The sequence below is a fragment of the Dendropsophus ebraccatus genome, chromosome 13 (genome assembly GCF_027789765.1).
Source record: "Dendropsophus ebraccatus isolate aDenEbr1 chromosome 13, aDenEbr1.pat, whole genome shotgun sequence".
NCBI classification, from domain to species: domain Eukaryota; kingdom Metazoa; phylum Chordata; class Amphibia; order Anura; family Hylidae; genus Dendropsophus; species Dendropsophus ebraccatus.
Window position 1 is genome coordinate 83,734,024 of NC_091466.1, and position 23,090 is coordinate 83,757,113.

General features: G+C 48.9%; 1 protein-coding gene across 5 annotated transcripts in view; it reads right to left on the bottom strand.

Annotated features, from left to right (window-relative positions):
• Nucleotides 1-23,090, bottom strand: part of ZNF410 (zinc finger protein 410) — a 46,544-nt gene that overhangs the window by 22,895 nt on the left and 559 nt on the right. For 4 of the 5 annotated variants that reach the window (XM_069949304.1, XM_069949306.1, XM_069949303.1 and 1 more), the window contains exons 2-5: nt 22,944-23,061; nt 21,894-22,088; nt 662-853; nt 254-386 (exon numbers count right to left, since the gene is read on the bottom strand). In XM_069949304.1, the coding sequence (XP_069805405.1) occupies nt 254-386; nt 662-853; nt 21,894-22,088; nt 22,944-23,061 (638 nt within the window). Of the gene's footprint in view, nt 1-253; nt 387-661; nt 854-21,893; nt 22,089-22,943; nt 23,062-23,090 lie in introns of those variants that run through there. The other variant, XM_069949307.1, reaches the window with a different exon arrangement.

Below are 23,090 nucleotides of genomic sequence, written 5' to 3' on the forward strand. Positions count from 1 at the left end.
TTAGAGCCTGGCTGGGCCCTTCCCTGGAGTGAGATCTGGCTATTTAGCAGGGGGACAATGCACCTTGGATTTCATAGTATTAAGCGCTTTCACCAGCTGCTGACACCTAGTGCACCTAGTAATGTAATGTATTGAGCGCGTTAACCAGCAGTCAACAGTGTTTTCTTTGGCTGGCCTCGCTGAGATCAGTGATCTCTTTACATGTAAAAGTTATGTGATACCACCAAACACATTACAATCCTCCCAAACTCACATGTGAGTCTTCAGGTGATATCTCAGGTGTGTTGGGCGCAGGAAGGATCGCTCACAGCCATGGAAGGAGCAGCGTAGGCGTTTGTCTGGGTGAGCAGTTCTGACCTCACTGGAGCTGTTCAGTGTTGCATCAGCTGCAAACAATACACAAAAATCTGAAGAACTGCACAATTCTCACATCTAGAAAACCTTTCCTTTTCAGATTCTGCTGTCCTGACAAAGCTGAGCACCGATGAGCAGTTGGAAAGATTTTACCAATAATCCCTTCACCTGTGAGCAGCATCACCCCGATACCTGCTCATCGCACCTAACAAGCCTGCAGAACATCTCCATCAGGTCACAGCCAAGACGTGCGGTGAACTAGAGTGAACAACCTTACTGGCAAGTAGAGTCAGAAATCGGCACTTACCATTGCTGATGGACTTTGCATGCTTTGCCAGCTGAGCACGGGTGGCAGCAATCAGACTGTCATGAGCCAATTCCTGAACCCGCAGAAACCATGGTGTACTGCTGTCTGTGCAATCATTGGGCAGAAAGTCATTCCCAGAATCCTCGGCTTCATCTTGAACAAAGACCATGTGCTCAGATGGTGAACCTAGGCCTGCAATAGCAAATGTTTCATGTGACCAAACAGTTCTACAATGTGTTACAGGGTACTGAGAACAATCCTTAGCAAGGGGAAGAGCAAACACTCCTCCAGCATGGATGGCAAGGAACGAAGGTGATGCAGTTTAGGAAGGTGTGTGCTGAGGCTTTGGTTCTGGAGAGTGGTAGCACACTGGAAATGGTAAACCTAACAGCTAATAGCAGAATATGCTGACACCAACCACAGATCAGAGTGGTTTCTTCTGGAATCTGCAGGTGTACACTAAGACCCACTTCACACATCAGGAAAATCTATTCGGATTTCTGGATAGATGTATATTGGACATTTAGGACAGAACCCTGTAGGGGGATCTGTTATTCAGATAAATGCTGTTAAATGCAGCGTTGCGTTTGACAGGGCCAGCAGCCATTGGCTCCCAGCCCTGTTAACCCACTGTTCTGGCGAGAGGCAGCATTATGCCTCTGACCAACCTGCCAAGCCCCCCCCTCCAACCCGCGTCTTAGTATTGTGGGCGCACAAGTGTCATCACAGAAGGAGACGACAGAAGGAGAAGCTGGAGAAGGACATCACTGCAGCTTGTACATTTTTTTTTCTCTACTGTTTTTACGATCAGGACAGATAGTTTCCTGAAGCCTCCTGAAAGGCTTCCTGACTGTATGAAGGGGTCCTAAGGCAGGGGATGTATCAACATGTTTGCACCTTTTCTTTGGCTATTCATGGAATTTTTGCTATAATTATTTCTGTGTACAAAATTAAGGCAAATTAGCTAGTTTTCTCCACTTTACAGCACATTTGGCTTTTTTTTGCTAGAAGGTGGTGTCATTTCAGATCATCTTAAATTTTTGTGTCATTTATCATGTGCAATTTTTTTTTCATTTGCAGCAGTATTCCACTACAACTTTAGCGTACATTGATAGACTCTTTTAAGGGAAAAATATACAAAAATTATCAACAGGAAGAGGCAAAGACAGACTGAGAAGAAATAGAACCCAATATTGGTCTGTCTATAGAAGCAAACAAGCTGCCAGGCCACACAGACAATCCAGGTATCCTTCATGCTGCCATTTAAATATAATGCTGTCATCCACACTTCCCATTTACACATGGAGATGTGCGTCTAATAGCGCTATATTTTAGCACAGCACAAAAAATGTGCTCACCCAAGGATGTGGTGCATTTCTGCACCTCAACTGATTGCAGACACTTCCTGCCGATAATCAGCCCCTTAGTGGTTGTTAGGGACGCCACCATGGATGCTGGTTCCTGATTTGTAACTGACTGTTGCCCCACTGATGCTTCTGTGCCCGACTGTTGCCCCACTTATGTTGGTGTGTGTGGGGGGAGGGGGGGGGACTATATTACCATTGGATCTAGAAAAGTTAAAAGTTTGGGGGGGGGGGGGTTGTTTCTGCAATTCACATTTTCATATTCAGCTAATTCTTCTATTGTCTGAACACAATACACTTTAGGGTCCTATCACAATTTAAGCAATAATCTTTCCGTATGTACTTGGCAACGATCAAACGACTAACGAAAGTTTGTTCATATGCAGTTGATCCCATCTTTGGAGACGACTGTAAAAACAAGAGTATACGAATGATGGCTATTGTGATCGTAATTAACAATGATTGTTCTGTGTGTTATGGTGAATTATTTCAGGTCATTTATCATTAGTCAGTGGAAACGGGAACTGGCTTCATCCAATAGGACCTGTACTCTACAGGGCTGCTATCAATATGGAAATACTAAATACATGATATTTTATTTTATCTATTACATTTTTTCCCCACAAATGTTAACAGATGTCGGTTATATAAAGATGCAACAGACCTAAGGACTTACTGCTGGAAACCCAAGGGCTGCTAATAGGGTGACACTTACTGATGGTGCTTATAGAGAGAGAGAGGGGTTAGAATAGCGTAATGCTAAGATGATCAGTGAAGGTCGAGACCCCCAATTATACTGAGAATGAAGGGGGCACTGCACAGATTCAGAGTCTTTATCAATTTCCCTGCCCAGCCAAACTCCCATCAGTATGAACAGGGCCAGACACCACTGTGTAGAAAAAGACAAGACTGATGGGGGTCCCAGACACTGGACCCCCACTAATAGCCAACCAATATGAAAAGTAATAGCTGGGGCACAAATTCTCTCTGATCCGAAATCCACAGGCTGATGGCTGACTCATCATGTTGGCCGTAGTCGCCTTCCTTTCCTCATGTTGGTTCCTTCCTTTCTGTGCTTAGGTTCTTAAGAATGGGAAGGCTTCCACCGAGTATGACACTAGCCAGCCACTACCCACCTAACTCTGTCCTGGATGACCCCTCACATCATGACATGTCTCTGTGAGGCTGCAGCACAACCTGTCTATTCTTTGTAGGCAGGGCCGGGACAAGGAGTTCTGGTGTCCTAGGCATACATACACCCTTACTCACATACACTACCGTTCAAAAGTTTGGGGTCACCCAAACAATTTAGTGTTTTCCATGAAAAGTCACACTTATTCACCACCATACGTTGTGAAATGAATAGAAAATAGAGACAAGACATTGACAAGGTTAGAAATAATGATTTGTATGTGAAATAACATTGTTCTTCCATCACACTTTGCTTCCGTCCCAGAATCCTCCTCTTGCAGCAATTCCAGCATTGCACACCTTTGGCATTCTAGCTATTAATCTGTTGGGGTAAGCTGGAGAAATTGCCCCCCACGCTTCTAGAAGCAGCTCCCACAAATTGGATTGGTTGGTTGGTCACTTCTGGCGTACCATACGGTCCAGCTGCTCCCACAACAGCTCAATGGGGTGGTGATCTGGTGACTGCGCTGGCCACTCCATTACCTATGATAGAATACCAGCTGCTTCTGCTGGAAATAGTTCTTGCACAATTTGGAGGTATGTTTAGGGTCATTGTCCTGTTGTAGGATGAAATTGGCTCCAACCAAGCGCTGCCCACTGGGTATGGCATGGCGGTGCAGAGTGATGGCCTTCCTTATTCACAATCCCTTTTACCCTGTACAAATCTCCCACCTTACCAGCACCAACCCCAGACCATCACATGACCTCCACCATGTATAACAGATGGCGTCAGGCATTCTTCCAGCATCTTCTCATTTCTTCTGCGTCTCACAAACCTTCTTCTTTGTCATCCAAACACCTCAAACTTGGATTCATCCGTCCGCAACACTTTTTTCCCGTCTTCCTCTGCCCAATGTCTGGGTTCTTTTGCCCATCTTAATCTTTTCTTTTATTGTCCAGTCTCAGATATGGCTTTTTCTTTGCCACTCTGCCCTGAAGGCCAAAATCCGGCAGCCGCCTCTTCACTGTAGGTGGTGACACTGGTGTTTTGCGGGTCCTACGTAATGAAGATGCCAGGTGGGGACCTGTGAGGCGTCTGTTTCTCAAACTAGAGACTCTATCTTCTTGCTTAGTTGTGCAACGCGGCCTCCCACTTCTTTTTCTACTCTGGTTGGAGCCTGTTTGTGCTGTCTCGCATGGAATAGCCTTCATTTCTAAGAACAAGAATAGACGAAAGTTCTCTTTTTCTGGCCATTTTGAGCGTTTAATTGACCCCACAAATGTGAAGCTCCAGAAACACAATCTGCTCAAAGGAAGGTCAGTTTTGGAAGGGCCCCCCTGTGCTATTGCATTGGGGACACATGAGGTCAGAGGCCAAGAATTGTTTTCTGCTGTTCTCTCTCTCCCTCCTGTTACCCTTACTTGTAGGTCTGTATGCCTAAGGAAAGCAGGGTCGCTATTGGCCTGTGGTGGTGTGATGTCACGTCTCCGGGCAGATGTGAGGGTTGCTATGCCAGATGTGCAAACAGCTGTGATTGGTTGACATACCTGAGTGGGAAAAGGAGCTGGTTATAAACAGCCAGCGTCCTGTGACCTGTGCTCAGTCAGATCCTGGAGCAGCAGAAGCACCTCCCCCTCCCCCCCTCTTTTAATAAAGAGTCCTTTTAAGCCATGTCACAATGTTTTATTAAGATGGGGTAATGGTCACGGGGCCATGCTCTGTGGGCCAGCTATGTTATGAAGTTCATTGGAATTGTTATTGTATGAATTCATTTATTCTTTAACCCCTTAACGACCGCGGGCGTAAGTGTACGCCCCCAAAACTCGTGCCTTAACGCAAACAGGCGTACATTCACGCCCGCGGTTTCCCCGATCGATGCGTGTACACACGCAGCGATCGGGAAGATGGCCTGCTATAATGTATAGCAGGCCATCCCTGCTTGTCGGCACGGGGGGTGATTAACCCCTCCCGTGCTGACGATCGCCGCTATTGGCTGATCAATTCAGATCAGCATATGGCGGCGATCTGCAGCTTTCCGGGTCACCGGTGACCCGATGGCCCGGAAAGCAATGGCGGTCGGTGCTGTCCGAGGACGACACCGACCGCCATTACTGTTAAAAGTAACGGTGGCCACGGTGCCACGTCCCGATCGCCGGGACCGGCCGGCCAGGAGCGGCCGGCCGATCACGGCGATATAAGTACCCCATGAAAGGGTTAAATACCTGCTGTGGACACCTCAGCTAGGTAGCTGAGGTGTCCAGAGCAGGTATTGACCCATACTCACCGGATCCAGCGTCCCGATCGCGTCTTCCGGGTTCCGAACGCGTCATCGTCTTCGTCGGCGTCTTCGTCGGCGTCTTCGTCTTTTTCCGGCGGTCCCCATCGGTAATCATCGGCTCCAGCGTCGTCAAACTTCGGCTTTTTCCGGAATTGGCGTTCTACTGCCCCCTAGCGGCTGATAAGTGTATATAATACACATATCAGTAGCTATAGGGTTGAAGAAAGATTTTTTTTTTTTTTTCCCAATTTTTTTTTTTTCTATTTTCCGCACCCTATCGCCGCTGAGTGCTGATCAGCATCGCACGTAAGTGCGCCGCTGATCAGCAACTCCTCCTTTTTGGCGTAGAGTGTTTTTTTCCACATGTAAAAAACACCATTACACTACACGGAATAAAGTTTTACACTACACCACTACATACCCGATATACCAATCCCCGTATAAAGATGGCCCCCAGGGTGTTTTCGGTGTCTTACGCATACGCTATTATTGCCTCCGACACCGAAACAGCCAGTGAGGATGAATGGGGGGTCCTTTGTTCCTCCATTCATCCTCATCCTCATCATCCAATGACGTATCTGGGGGTAGCGTAGCGTACGCTGCCCCCCAGACACGTCTTTTCTGCCAGTACCATCCCAATAAGAGATCACGGTATGGCGTGAAATTCTACAAACTCTGTGAGAGTACCTCAGGGTACACTTACAGATTTAGGGTACGTGCACACTGCGGAATGGCGAAAGATAACCCTTTGTGCATTCCGCAGCTGGCAACCGCCGGCGGACTGATGCAGGCGCGCGTCTCCACCCGTGTCATAGACTCCATGTTATGCTTGGGCGGATTCCATCGTCCGTCCAAAGAATGAACACATTTGACGGAGAGCGGAATCCGCCCGTGCATAGAATGGAGTCTATGACACGGACGGAGACGCGCACCCGCATCAGTCTGCTGGTGGGTGCCAGCTGCGGAATGCACAAAGGGTTATCCTTCGCCATTCCGCAGTGTGCACGTGCACTTAGAGTGTATGAAGGAAGGGACACCCGAATCCTGCCCGCCCCCCGCCCCCCCCATCCTCAGAACAAGTGGGGAGATCGTTCGGGAACTGATCTTCCCACTGCTGGATAAAGGTTACCACCACCTGTACGGGGATAACCTTTATACCAGCACCCCCTCTTCCGGTCCCTCGCTGCCCTGTAGCTTGCGGCACAATCCGAACATATCAGAAGTAGTAATAGCGCCCTAATATTTAGCAGCCATGGAGCGGACCCAGTGCTTCTGGATATGAGGGACCCCGTATCGCACCAGGACAACATTTTCCAGGTGACGTCCCCCACACTGGAAAACAGGACACCCCAGAAGAAGTGCAGAGTGTGGCGTAACAGGGGGATCAGGAAGGACGCCATTTTCCAGTGGGACACCTGTCCTGATCCCCCCGGCCTCTGCATATTGGATCGCTCCAAGGCGCACCACAAGTCACTGGGGTTCTACATTATCTAAATTCTGTCCCTTATTCCTATTTCAGGGGTCACGTTGATCCAGGGATTATTCTGATCGCCATTATGGAGTCGGGAAGGAATTTTTTCCCTGTGATGAGGCTACTGTCGTCTGCCTTATGAGGGTTTTTTGCCTTCCTCTGGATCAACACAGGTTGAATTTGATGGACACCTGTCATTTCCAACCTTATAAACTAATAATTGGCCTAATACCCCCAAATAAATTAGAATTGTCCCTTTTTCCCCAGCTAAATAGGTATGGCCGCCATTCCCATTAGAGGATGCCATGATGCAATTACAAAGCCTCTGTGCGGCCAGGACAGTAGAAACCCCCAACAAGTGACCCCATTCTGGAAACTACACCCCATAAGGAATCTAACAAGGGGGGCAGCGGGGATATGGCCCCCTGGTGACGGCCACATTTGGGACATGAAAATGAAAAAAAATTGTATTTTTTATTTTCACGGCACATGTTCTACATATGTGCCTGTTACCAGTGGGGTTCATATGCTCACTGCACCCCTTGTTAGATTCCTTATGGGGTGTAGTTTCCAGAATGGGGTCACTTGTCGGGGGTTTCTACTGTCCTGGCAGCACAGGAGCTTTGTAATTGCGACATGGCCTCCATCCTCCATTCCAGCCTCTAAATGGCGCTCTGTCCCTTTGGTGGCTTGCCCTGTGCCCATATGGCACATTATGCCCACATGTGGGGTATTTTCGTACTCAGGGGAAATTACCCTACACGCTTTGCATTTATTTTCTTTTTTAACCCCTTGTGGAAATGGAAAAAAAATCAAGGCTAGACCAACATTTGGTGTAATTTGTTTTAAATTTTTACTCTAAATCATTAATCTTGTCTTGATTTTTTCATTTTCACAAGGGGCTAAAAAATAAAAAAAAAAAACACAAAATTTGTAGAGCAATTTCCCCTGAGTACGGAAATACCCCACATGTGGACATAAAGCGCCATGCGGGTGCAGGGTAAGCCTCCAAAGGGAAGGAGCGCCATTTGGTTTTTTGAGGCTGGATTTGGCTGGAATGAATTTCGAGGGGCCATGTTGCATTAAAAGGCCCCTGTGTTGCCAAGACAGTTGAAACCCCCCACAAGTGACCCCACTATAGAAACTACACCCCTCAGGGAACGTAACAAGGGGTGTAGTGAGCATATGGACCCCACTGGTGACGGGCACAAATGTGGAACAATGTGGCGTGAAAATGAAATATTACATTTTTTACATTATAATGTTGGTCTAGCCTTGAATTTATCATTTTCACAAGGGGTTAAAAGAGAAAAAAAAACACACAAAATGTTTAGAGCAATTTCCCCCGAGTCCGTAAATACCCCACATGTGGACATAAAGCGCCATGTGGGTGCAGGGCAAGCCTCCGAAGGGAAGGAGCGCCATTTGGATTTTGGAGGTTGGATTTGGCTAGAATGGATGATGAACGCCATGTCGCATTTACAGAGCCCTCGTGCTGCCAAAACACTGGAAACCCCCCACAAGTGACCCCATTCTGGAAACTACACCCCTCAGGGAATCTAACAAGGGGTGCAATGAGGATATGGACCCCTTGATGACGGGCACATTTGTGCCGTGAAAGTGAAAAAATGAAATTTTTCACTTTCACGTTACATTGTTCCACATTTGTGCCCATCACCAGTGGGGTCCATATGCTCACTGCACCCCTTGTTAGATTCCTTGAGGGGTGTAGTTTCCAGAATGGGGTCACTTGTGGGGGGTTTCCAGTGTTTTGGCAGCACGAGGGCTCTGTAAATGCGACGTGGCCCTTGAAATCCATTCCAGTGAAATCCAGCTTCCAAAAGCCAATTGGCGCTCCTTCCCTTTGGAGGCTCGTCCTGCGCCCGCTTGGCACTTTATGTCCACATGTGGGGTATTTCTGTACTCGGGAGAAACTGCGCTACATGTTTTGTGTTTTTTTTTTTCCTTTTATCCCTTTGTGAAAATGAAAAATTGAAGTCTAGAACAACGTTTTAGTGTAAAAAATACTTTTGTCTTTTTTCACGCCATATTGTTGGGAAAATCTGTGAAGCACCTGTGGGGTCCAAATGCTCACCGCACCCCTTGTTACATTCCTTGAGGGGTGTAGTTTTCTGAATGGTGTCCCTTTAGTGGTGTTTTTTAGGCTTTGGCACCCCAGAGCCTCTGCCAAGCTGAAGTGGTACAGTCAGAAATGACCAAATATAACGGAGCCATTGAAATGCACTAGGCGCTCCCTTATATCTGAGGCTTGTGGTTGCGTCAAATAGCGCAATAGGGCCACATATGGGGTATTTCTATAAACTGCAGAAACGGGGCAATAAATATTGGGGTGCATTTCTCTGGTAATAAGTATATAATTATGAAAAATATTGGATTACAATAAAATCTCTGCACAGAAAATTAAAATTTTCAAATTTCTTACACACTTAGCTTTTATTTCTGTGACTCCCCTAAAGGGTTAAAAAACTTTCTGGATCTGCTTTTGCAGAGTTTGGGGGGTGCAGTTTCTGAAATGGGGTGCTTTTTGGGGCTTTCTAACATACAGGCCCCTCAAATACACTTTAAACCTGAACAGGTCCCTAAAAATATCTGATTTTGAAATTTTACTGGAAATTTGGAAATTTGCTGCTAATGTTTTACGCTTACTATTGTCTAAAAAAAATGAAATATAGTTTAATAAATGCTGCCAACATAAAGTAGACATGTTACTAATGCTATTTAATATATAATTTATGTGGCATAACCATTTTCTGTATAAGCAGAAAAGGTTTAAAGTTGGAAAAATGCATTTTTTTACAATTTTTCACGTTATTTTGGTTTTTTTCATAAAGATACCTTATAAGTATCGACTTCAATTTACAAGAAATGTGAAGTACAATATGTCACGAGAAAACAATCTCAGAATCAGCCGGATAGGTAAAAGCATCCCGAAATTATTAATGAATAAAGTGACACAGGTCATATTCATAAAATTTGCTCCGGTCCTTAAGGCCATTTTAGGCCCGGTCCTTAAGGGGTTAAAAGAAGTTATGAAATGTTATGTTTAATAAAATAATTATTACTTAATAAAACATTGTGGCCAGTTCACACCAGTAAATGTTGTCAGTATTTATTTATTTAAGGTGATGTGATGAAATAATAGAAAATGGGCCTTCTGACTTCATGTAGCTTCTGTAACTAGACTGTATTCAGATGTGTGACATGATTGCACAAGGGTTTTCTAATCATCAATTATCCTTCTGAGCCAATGAGCAAACACCTTGTACCATTAGAAGACTGGAGTGATAGTTGCTGGATTGGGCCTCTATACACCTATGTAGATATTGCACCAAAAACCCGACATTTGCAGCTAGAATAGTCAGTTACCACATTAGCAATGTATAGAGGGGATTGGTTTAAAGTTATCTTCATTGAAAAATACAGCGCTTCTCCTTCAAAAATAAGGACATCTCACTGTGACCCCAAACTTTTGAACGGTAGTGTACATACACCCTCACTCATACACACATACATACACCCTCACTCACATACATACATACATGCACCCTCACTCATACACACATACATACACCCTCACTCACATACATACATACATGCACCCTCACTCATACACACATACATACACCCTCACTCATACACACATACATACACCCTCACTCACATACATACATACATGCACCCTCACTCATACACACATACATGCACCCTCACTCATACACACATGCATACACCCTCACTCACATACATACATACATGCACCCTCACTCATACACACATACATACACCCTCACTCACATACATACATACATGCACCCTCACTCATACACACATACATGCACCCTCACTCATACATACACACATACATACATACATGCACCCTCACTCATACACACATACATACACCCTCACTCATACACACATGCATACACCCTCACTCACATACATACATACATGCACCCTCACTCATACACACATACATACATGCACCCTCACTCATACATACATACATGCACCCTCACTCATACACACATACATACATACACCCTCACTCATACACACATACATACACCCTCACTCACATACATACATACATGCACCCTCACTCATACACACATACATGCACCCTCACTCATACACACATACATGCACCCTCACTCATACACACATGCATACACCCTCACTCACATACATACATGCACCCTCACTCATACACACATACATGCACCTTCACTCATACACACATGCATACACCCTCACTCACATACATACATACATGCACCCTCACTCATACACACATACATGCACCCTCACTCATACACACATGCATACACCCTCACTCATACATACATGCACCCTCACTCATACATACATACATACATGCACCCTCACTCATACATACATACATACATGCACCCTCACTCATACACACATACATACACTCACCGGCCACTTTATTAGGTACACCTGTCCAACTGCACGTTACCACTTAATTTCTAATCAGCCAATCACATGGCGGCAACTCAGTGCATTTAGGCATGTAGACATGGTCAAGACAATCTCCTGCAGTTCAAACCGAGCATCAGTATGGGGAAGAAAGGTGATTTGAGGCCTTTGAACGTGGCATGGTTGTTGGTGCCAGAAGGGCTGGTCTGAGTATTTCAGAAACTGCTGATCTACTGGGATTTTCACGCACAACCATCTCTAGGGTTTACAGAGAATGGTCCGAAAAAGAAAAAGAAAAACCATCCAGTGAGCGGCAGTTCTGTGGGCGGAAATGCCTTGTTGATGCCAGAGGTCAGAGGAGAATGGGCAGACTGGTTCCAGCTGATAGAAAGGCAACAGTGACTCAAATAGCCAACCGTTACAACCAAGGTAGGCAGAAGAGCATCTCTGAACACACAGTACGGCCAACTCTGAGGCAGATGGGCTACAGCAGCAGAAGACCACACCGGGTGCCACTCCGCTCAGCTAAGAACAGGAAACTGAGGCTACAATTTGCACAAGCTCATCGAAATTGGACAGTAGAAGATTGGAAAAACGTTGCCTGGTCTGATGAGTCTCGATTTCTGCTGCGACATTCGAATGGTAGGGTCAGAATTTGGCGTCAACAACATGAAAGCATGGATCCATCCTGCCTTGTACCAACGGTTCAGGCTGGTGGTGGTGGTGTCATGGTGTGGGGAATATTTTCTTGGCACTCTTTGGGCCCCTTGGTACCAATTGAGCATGGTTGCAACGCCACAGCCTACCTGAGTCATGTTGCTGACCATGTCCATCCCTTTATGACCACAATGTACCCAACATCTGATGGCTACTTTCAGCAGGATAATGCGCCATGTCATAAAGCTAGAATCATCTCAGACTGGTTTCTTGAACATGACAATGAGGTCACTGTACTCCAATGGCCTCCACAGTCACCAGATCTCAATCCAATAGAGCATCTTTGGGATGTGGTGGAACGGGAGATTGGCATCATGGATGTGCAGCCGACAAATCTGCGGCAACTGTGTGATGTCATCATGTCACTATGGACCAAAATCTCTGAGGAAGCTTCCAGCACCTTGTTGTATCTATGCCACCAAGAATTGGGGCAGTTCTGAGGGCAAAAGGGGGTCTAACCCGTTACCAGCATGGTGTACCTAATAAAGTGGCCGGTGAGTGTACATATAGTTATCCATACAAGAGGAGTGAGGTCCCTGCTCGCATGCATGAGCTTACACACTATCGGAGGGGGTTTGAGACAGTATGGCAGAGGGGCAAAGTGCATCATCGTTCTTATGGTCCAGCCATCTTAATAAATAAGGCAGTGCGGGTAAGAGGGGTGAACCTGTCACCAGCCAATGCCTGCATGCACAGGTCTAGGTGCTTAAATGCTTGGTGTGTGTGTGTGTGTGTGTGTGTGTGTGTGGGGAGGGGGGGGGTGTTTAGGGTAGCAGTCGAAATTAGGGAACCTGGTAAGCCTGCTTGAACAGATGAGTTTTGAGGGCACGTTTGAAGCTTTGTGTATTGGAGGTGTCTGACAGTCTTGGGTAATGGATTCCATAGAACTGGTGCAGCTCGGGTGACGTCCTGGAGACGGAAGTGAGAGGTGCGGATTAAGGTGGATGTTAGCCTAAGTCGTTAGAGGAGTGTAAGGCACGGGTAGGAGGGTAGACAGAGATGAGGGAGGAGATATAGGGAGGTGCAGCACTGTGGAGAGCCTTGTGGTCGAGCAGGAGGACTTTGTATTGTATCCTGTGTTTAATAGGGAGCCAATGTAGTGACTGGCACAGGGGGGAGGCATCGGTATAGCGGCTGGACATGGGGATGAGCCTGGCCGCTGTATTAAGAATGGACTGGAGAGAGGAGAGTTTAGAGAAAGTAAGGCCGATTAGTAAGGAATTGCAGTAGTCTAGACGGGAATGAATCAGAGCGACAATGAGAGTTTTAGCAGATTTGACAGGAAGGAAGGGACGGATTTTAGAGATGTTTTTTAGATGCAGATTACAGGAACGTGAAAGAGATTTAATGTGAGGAGTGAAGGACAGATCCGAGTCACACATAACCCCAAGGCAGCAGGCTTGTTGTATAGGGGTTATGGAGCTTGTTGTGTAGGGGCTATGGAGCTTGTTGTGTAGGGGTTATGGAGCTTGTTGTGTAGGGGTTATGGAGCTTGTTGTGTAGGGGTTATGGAGCTTGTTGTGTAGGGGTTATGGAGCTTGTTGTGTAGGGGTTATGGAGCTTGTTGTGTAGGGGTTATGGAGCTTGTTGTGTAGGGGTTATGGAGCTTGCTGTGTAGGGGTTATGGAGCTTGTTGTGTAGGGGTTATGGAGCTTGTTGTGTAGGGGTTATGGAGCTTGTTGTGTAGGGGTTATGGAGCTTGTTGTGTAGGGGTTATGGAGCTTGTTGTGTAGGGGTTATGGAGCTTGTTGTATAGGGGTTATTGAGCTTGTTGTGTAGGGGTTATTGAGCTTGTTGTGTAGGGGTTATGGAGCTTGTTGTATAGGGGTTATGGAGCTTGCTGTGTAGGGGTTATGGAGCTTGCTGTGTAGGGGTTATGGAGCTTGTTGTGTAGGGGTTATGGAGCTTGTTGTGTAGGGGTTATGGTCGCACCACAGACAGAGATGGAGATGTCAGGTGGGGGGTGTTTAGCAGAGGGAGGGAAGACAAGAAGCTCAGTCTTAGCAAGGTTGAGTTTTAGGAATAGGGAGGACATAGCATTAGAGACGGTAGACAGACAGTTACTGGTGTTCTGTAGAAGAGCGAGGGTGATATCACGGGAGGAAGTATACAGCAGGGGGTGATATCACGGGAGGAGGTATACAGCAGGGGGTGATATCACGGGAGAAGGTATACAGCAGGGGGTGATATCACAGGAGGAGGTATATAGCAGGGGGTGATATCACGGGAGGAGGTATACAGCAGGGGGTGATATCACGGGAGGAGGTATATAGCAGGGTATCATCAGCATAGAGATGGTACTGAAAACCAAACTTGCTGATGATTTGTCCGATAGGTAAAGTGTAAAGTGAGAAAAGGAGAGAGAGGACCCAGGACTGATCCCTGAGGAACCCCGATTGTAAGGGGAAGAGAAGATGAGGTGTAGCCAGAAAGTGATATGCTAAAGGAGCGGTCAGAGAGATAGGAGGAAAACCAGGAAAGGGCAGAGTCCTTGTGGCCGATAGAGCAAAGCGTGGAGAGGAGGAGCTGGGGGGCTACAGTGTCACATACAGATAGAGCGGAGCATGGAGAGGAGGAGCTGGGGGGCTACAGTGTCACATACAGATAGAGCGGAGCATGGAGAGGGGGAGCTGGGGGGCTACAGTGTCACATACAGATAGAGCGGAGCATGGAGAGGAGGAGCTGGGGGGCTACAGTGTCACATACAGATAGAGCGGAGCATGGAGAGGAGGAGCTGGGGGGGCTACAGTGTCACATACTACAGATAGAGCGGAGCATGGAGAGGAGGAGCTGGGGGGCTACAGTGTCACATACAGATAGAGCGGAGCATGGAGAGGAGGAGCTGGGGGGCTACAGTGTCACATACAGATAGAGCGGAGCATGGAGAGGAGGAGCTGGGGGGCTACAGTGTCACATACAGATAGAGCGGAGCATGGAGAGGAGGAGCTGGGGAGCTACAGTGTCACATACAGATAGAGCGGAGCATGGAGAGGAGGAGCTGGGGGGCTACAGTGTCACATACAGATAGAGCGGAGCATGGAGAGGAGGAGCTGGGGGCTACAGTGTCACATACTACAGATAGAGCGGAGCATGGAGAGGGGGAGCTGGGGGGCTACAGTGTCACAGATAGAGCGGAGCATGGAGAGGGGGAGCTGGGGGGCTACAGTGTCACATACAGATAGAGCGGAGCATGGAGAGGAGGAGCTGGGGGGCTACAGTGTCACATACTACAGATAGAGCGGAGCATGGAGAGGAGGAGCTGGGGGGCTACAGTGTCACATACTACAGATAGAGGGGAGCATGGAGAGGAGGAGCTGGGGGGCTACAGTGTCACATACAGATAGAGCGGAGCATAGAGAGGAGGAGCTGGGGGGCTACAGTGTCACATACAGATAGAGCGGAGCATGGAGAGGAGGAGCTGGGGGGCTACAGTGTCACATACTACAGATAGAGCGGAGCATGGAGAGGAGGAGCTGGGGGGCTACAGTGTCACATACAGATAGAGCGGAGCATGGAGAGGAGGAGCTGGGGGGCTACAGTGTCACATACAGATAGAGCGGAGCACGGAGAGGAGGAGCTGGGGGGCTACAGTGTCACATACAGATAGAGCGGAGCATGGAAAGGAGGAGCTGGGGGGCTACAGTGTCACATACAGATAGAGCGGAGCACGGAGAGGAGGAGCTGGGGGGCTACAGTGTCACATACAGATAGAGCGGAGCATGGAGAGGAGGAGTTGGGGGGCTACAGTGTCACATACAGATAGAGCGGAGCATGGAGAGGAGGAGCTGGGGGGCTACAGTGTCACATACAGATAGAGCGGAGCACGGAGAGGAGGAGCTGGGGGGCTACAGTGTCACATACAGATAGAGCGGAGCATGGAGAGGAGGAGCTGGGGGGCTACAGTGTCACATACTACAGATAGAGGGGAGCATGGAGAGGAGGAGCTGGGGGGCTACAGTGTCACATACTACAGATAGAGCGGAGCATGGAGAGGAGGAGCTGGGGGGCTACAGTGTCACATACAGATAGAGCGGAGCATGGAGAGGAGGAGCTGGGGGGGCTACAGTGTCACATACAGATAGAGCGGAGCATGGAGAGGAGGAGCTGGGGGGCTACAGTGTCACATACTACAGATAGAGCGGAGCATGGAGAGGAGGAGCTGGGGGGCTACAGTGTCACATACAGATAGAGCGGAGCATGGAGAGGGGGAGCTGGGGGGCTACAGTGTCACATACAGATAGAGCGGAGCATGGAGAGGAGGAGCTGGGGGGCTACAGTGTCACATACAGATAGAGCGGAGCATGGAGAGGAGGAGCTGGGGGGCTACAGTGTCACATACTACAGATAGAGCGGAGCATGGAGAGGAGGAGCTGGGGGGCTACAGTGTCACATACAGATAGAGCGGAGCATGGAGAGGAGGAGCTGGGGGCTACAGTGTCACATACAGATAGAGCGGAGCATGGAGAGGAGGAGCTGGGGGCTACAGTGTCACATACTACAGATAGAGCGGAGCATGGAGAGGAGGAGCTGGGGGCTACAGTGTCACATACAGATAGAGCGGAGCATGGAGAGGAGGAGCTGGGGGCTACAGTGTCACATACAGATAGAGCGGAGCATGGAGAGGAGGAGCTGGGGGGCTACAGTGTCACATACAGATAGAGCTGAGCTTGGAGAGGAGGAGCTGGGGGGCTACAGTGTCACATACTGATAAAGCGGAGCATGGAGAGGAGGAGCTGGGGGGCTACAGTGTCACATACTACAGATAGAGCGGAGCATGGAGAGGAGGAGCTGGGGGGCTACAGTGTCACATACTACAGATAGAGCGGAGCATGGAGAGGGGGAGCTGGGGGGCTACAGTGTCACATACTACAGATAGAGCGGAGCATGGAGAGGAGGAGCTGGGGGGCTACAGTGTCACATACAGAGAGCTGAGCATGGAGAGGAGGAGCTGGGGGGCTACAGTGTCACATACAGATAGAGCGGAGCATGGAGAGGGGGAGCTGGGGGGCTCCAGTGTCACATACTACAGATAGAGCGGAGCATGGAGAGGAGGAGCTGGGGGGCTACAGTGTCACATACAGATAGAGCGGAGCATGGAGAGGGGGCGCTGGGGGGCTACAGTGTCACATACTACAGATAGAGTGGAGCATGGAGAGGAGGAGCTGGGGGGCTACAGTGTCACATACAGATAGAGTGGAGCATGGAGAGGAGGAGCTGGGGGGCTACAGTGTCACATACTACAGATAGAGCGGAGCATGGAGAGGAGGAGCTGGGGGGCTACAGTGTCACATACAGATAGAGTGGAGCATGGAGAGGAGGAACTGGGGTTAGGGTTAGGCGGGAATAGACCAAACGTTCCAAGAGTTTAGAGATAAAAGGGAGATTAGAGACAGGCCGATAGTTGGCCGCACAGGAGGGGTCTAGGGAGGGTTTTTTCAGTAATGGAGTGATGATGGAGTGTTTGAAAGTCGAGGGGAAGATGCCAGAGGAGAGGGGGAGGTTGAAAATTTTAGTAAGGTAAGTAGTGACAACAGGAGAGAGAGAGAGACTGGACAAGGTGTGAGGGAATAGGGACACTAGGGCAGGTGGTGGGGCGAGAGGAAGCGAGGAGTTTGGAGACTTCCTCCTCTGTCACTGTCTCAAAGGCTGAGAGGGATGAGGAGGAACAGTGAGAAGGAATAGGAATATTACCTGGGGACTGGGAGATGATCTACTGGCGGATTGTGTCTATTTTGTCCTTGAAGTAGTTGGCTAGGTCTTCAGCACAGAGGTTAGTGATGGGTGTCTGAGGTTTGTGTTTAAGGAGAGAGTTGAGGGTATCAAAGAGACGTTTTGGGTTATGGGAAAGAGAAGAGATCAAAGTGGTAAAGTAGGATTGCTTAGCAGAGTTAAGAGCAGAGTAGAAGCTTCTAAGCATAAACTTATAATGTAGGAGGTCGGCTGTTGTCTTGGATTTCCTCCATAGACGTTCCGCGCACCTAGAACACCGTCTAAGAAAAGGAGTTCTGGATGTGTGCCAGGGTGGTGGCCGTCTGTGTCGGGCTGTTTGGGGTATAGGGGGTGCAAGTTTGTCCAGGGTGGTTTTGAGGGTGTTGTGGTATTGTTTGGCAGCCAGATTAGGACAGGAGAGGGAAGAGGTGGGGGGCAATGATGACTGTACAGTATCGAGCAGTTGTTGGGTGTCTACAGCACGTAAGTTCCTATATGTGAGTGAGGTCGGGGTGTCGAGAGGAGGACGAGAATTTGTTATCATAAAAGAGAGGAAGTTGTGGTCAGAGAGGTCAGTGGTAAAGTTAGAAAAGTGGGAAACTGGGCAAAGTCTGGAGAAGAGCAGGTCCAGGGTATTCCCACCCTTGTGGGTTGGGGAGTCAGAATGCTGAGAGAGGCCGAGGGAGGAGGTTAGAGAGAGAAACTGAGCGGCTGATGGGGAGATTGGGGTGTTAATTGGGATGTTAAAAATCGCCCATGATTAGAGCCGGAATATCAGAAGATAGAAAGTAAGGAAGACAGGTAGGGAAGTGATCAAGTAACTTAGAAGGTGAGCCAGGGAGTGGTAGATGATTGAGACTCTAAGGGAAAAAGGACGGAAAAGTCGTACGGTGTCAACTTCAAAAGAGGAGAATGAGAGGGAGGGCTCAGGGGTAATGAGGGGGAGGGGACAGGGGGAATGGGAGGGAGGGGACAGGGGGAATGAGGGGGAGGGGACAGGGGTAATGAGGGGGAGGGGACAGGGGGAATGGGAGGGAGGGGACAGGGGGAATGAGAGGGAGGGGACAGGGGGAATGGGAGGGAGGGGACAGGGGGAATGAGGGGGAAGGGACAGGGGGAATGACCTGGTAAGTACAGTCTGGGGAGAGAAGTACACCCACTCCCCCACCATGTCTGTTATCAGGTCTAGGGGTATGGGAAAGGTGTAAGCCACCATGGGTCAGAGCGGCGGCTGAGGCCGTGTCTGACTCTTGTAGCCATGCTTCCGTAAGAGCCAGCAGGTCGAGTGATTTATTGATGAACATATCATGAACTTGTGTAACAGACAGACCGGGCGTTCCAGAGAGCACAGTTACTGGAGATGGGATCCGACAAGCAACGGATCCTGACCAAGTTATGAGGGTTTTTGAAGGAGGTCGGTGAAGAGAAGCTGATAGTGATAGAGGGACGACCAGGGTTAGGAGAAATGTCTCCTGCTGCAAGAAGGAGGAGAATTGTGAGAGATAGTAGATGGTTTAGTGACTTATGAGGACGGTTTCTGTGCTGCACCTTGCAGAAACAAAGGTGATGGGGGTTCAGGAAGGTAAAGAGTGAGTGTGAACAGTACATAGGTGACGGAAGGAGAGAGCGTGCGCAGTACATAGGTGACGGAAAGAGAGAGCGTGCGCAGTACATAGGTGACGGAAGGAGAGAGCGTGCGCAGTACATAGGTGACGGAAGGAGAGAGCGTGCGCAGTACATGGGTGACGGAAGGAGAGAGCGTGCGCAGTACATAGGTGACGGAAGGAGAGAGCGTGCGCAGTACATAGGTGACGGAAGGAGAGAGCGTGCGCAGTACATGGGTGACGGAAGGAGAGAGCGTGCGCAGTACATAGGTGACGGAAGGAGAGAGCGTGCGCAGTACATGGGTGACGGAAGGAGAGAGGGGCTGATGTGGACAGAGTCCACAGGGGGAATGGGTGGGGGATAGGTATGTAGACACAAGATTAGCAGATATAGAGAGATAAAAAGCATGATGAAAATAGTAAAAATGTATTAAATGGTTAGTAGGTCTATGGAATACATGTGCAGTACTCACAGCTTTTTCCTCAGAGGTTTCTTATGGTTTCCTTCTGGTTTAATTCTGGTCTAATTCTCAAGTGGTCACTTATGAGCTCACTTGCAATGGAACAAACGATGTAGTTTTCAAAAGACCAGTGTGCCCACTCTTATAGTTGTATGTCTATGATTAACTGACTCCAAAAGGCTGAGGTCAGGCCCAGGTGTCAATTTGGGAGGGGGGATTAGTGGTGAGAGGGCGGCTATCACAGGGCTACTGGGATGTTACACACAAGGTCATATGAGGGGTAATAAAAATCAGTGAAGCCATACTAGACACAAAACATATACAGAACAGCAAAGCAGAATTTGATGAGGGCGATCGTAACTCAATACATACATGCACTCTCACTCATACACACATGCACATACATACATACATGCACCCTCACTCATACACACATACATACACCCTCACTCATACACACATATGCACCCTCACTCATACACACACATACACCCTCACTCACTCATACACACACACATACATACATCCTCAGTCACTCATACACACATACATGCACCCTCACTCACTCATACACACACACATACATACATACATCCTCAGTCACTCATACACACATACATGCACCCTCACTCACTCATACATACACCCTCACTCACTTATACACACACACATACATACACTCACTCCTACACACATACATGCACCCTCACTCATACACACATACATACACTCACGGGCCACTTTATTAGGTACACTGGTCCAACTGCACGTTACCACTTAATTTCTAATCAGCCATACACCAGCCATACACATACATACACACTTTCACTCACACACACATACATACATGCACCCTCACTCATACACACACATACACCCTCACTCACTCATACACACATACATACACCCTCAGTCACTCATACACACTTACATGCACCCTCACTCACACATACACCCTCACTCACTCACTCATACACACATACATGCACCCTCACTCATACACACATACATGCACCCTCACTCATACACACATACATGCACCCTCACTCATACACACATACATGCACCCTCACTCATACACACATACATGCACCCTCACTCATACACACATACATGCACCCTCACTCATACACACATACATACACCCTCAGTCACTCATACACACATACATACATACATACATGCACCCTCAGTCACTCATACACACATACATGCACCCTCACTCATACACACATACATACATACACCCTCAGTCACTCATACACACATACATACATACATACATACATGCACCCTCAGTCACTCATACACACATACATGCACCCTCACTGACTCATACACACACACATACATACATGCACCCTCACTCATACACACACACATGCACCCTCACTCCCACCACTCCCACATACATACATACACATGCTCAGTTATACACTAACCTCATGATACTGGTCTCCTCACTGGCAGACATCATGGCTGTGCAGGGTCAGGACCTCAGATAAGGACAGCCATAGTCAGGCAGTGGAGGCAGTGGGGGCCTTCCTGTTGATGACACTGTGCAGGCTTGTGCTGTGTGTTCTCTCCACCCCCGGACCCGAGAGCCAGAGCAACCTCAGGGACAGCAGCAGACAGTGGAGGATACACACCACATAGTGTAAGTGATGTTGTGCATCCTCTGCTGTTTGCTTTTCTACCACAAACCCTGCTACAGAGTTCAGGCTTGTGGAGGCCCCTATGTGGTGGATAGCATAGCGTCCCATGTAATTCACCACCAGATGACGCCCTAGGCCATCGCCTACCCTTTGTCCCGGCCCCGATTGTAGGAGATAACTGGGCTGGATGGTGGTGGATGGGGAAGGGGCACTCAGGATTACATTAGCTTCTTTTTAACTCTAATAACTTTTGTGATTCCAACCTGTTGGCAGATGCTGATCCTCTCACAGGGAAGTGCTACTCTGCTGCCTTCCTGCTGATGGCGCTATCAGGGACAAAGATAGAGGAATCAGATGAGAGACCACGTGACTCTTACCCGATCGGGCCAGGTTCAGGAGGATGAACGAGGAGCTGTCTGTGCTGGGCAGGTCTTGCAGCAGAGATGACGGTTCGGAGGGAGACAGTATGGTGGCTTCATTCTTATGGTCTCCGGCGTCTGTGCTGGGATCTAGCTGGAGGCTGCTCAGCAACTCTGGAGCCTTAGGTGACACCTGATCCTCCGTACAGGCATCTACCAGAGAGGACAATAATGTGTATGAGCACTAGATGTCCATACATCACAATACTGTCTATACTGTCACAGTGCGGAGTCCCTGCGGTGAGAGCGGTCACAGTGCGGAGTCCCTGCGGTGAGAGCGGTCACAGTGCGGAGTCTCTGCGGTGAGAGCGGTCACAGTGCGGAGTCTCTGCGGTGAGAGCGGTCACAGTGCGGAGTCTCTGCGGTGAGAGCGGTCACAGTGCGGAGTCCCTGCGGTGAGAGCGGTCACAGTGCGGAGTCTCTGCGGTGAGAGCGGTCACAGTGCGGAGTCTCTGCGGTGAGAGCGGTCACAGTGCGGAGTCTCTGCGGTGAGAGCGGTCACAGTGCGGAGTCTCTGCGGTGAGAGCGGTCACAGTGCGGAGTCTCTGCGGTGAGAGCGGTCACAGTGCGGAGTCTCTGCGGTGAGAGCGGTCACAGTGCGGAGTCTCTGCGGTGAGAGCGGTCACAGTGCGGAGTCTCTGCGGTGAGAGCGGTCACAGTGCGGAGTCCCTGCGGTGAGAGCGGTCACAGTGCGGAGTCTCTGCGGTGAGAGCGGTCACAGTGCGGAGTCTCTGCGGTGAGAGCGGTCACAGTGCGGAGTCTCTGCGGTGAGAGCGGTCACAGTGCGGAGTCCCTGCGGTGAGAGCGGTCACAGTGCGGAGTCCCTGCGGTGAGAGCGGTCACAGTGCGGAGTCCCTGCGGTGAGAGCGGTCACAGTGCGGAGTCTCTGCGGTGAGAGCGGTCACAGTGCGGAGTCTCTGCGGTGAGAGCGGTCACAGTGCGGAGTCTCTGCGGTGAGAGCGGTCACAGTGCGGAGTCTCTGCGGTCAGAGCGGTCACATGATGTTACCTGGCAGCAGTAAGGAGTCACATTCAGATGTTTCAGGGAGTAGCGATAGACAGGTGAGATCCTTGGAGAGTCCATCACCCAGAGGAATGGAAGCGTTTTGCACAAACTCCACCAGGAGCTGTAGGAGGAATAAGGGGGGAGAATGAG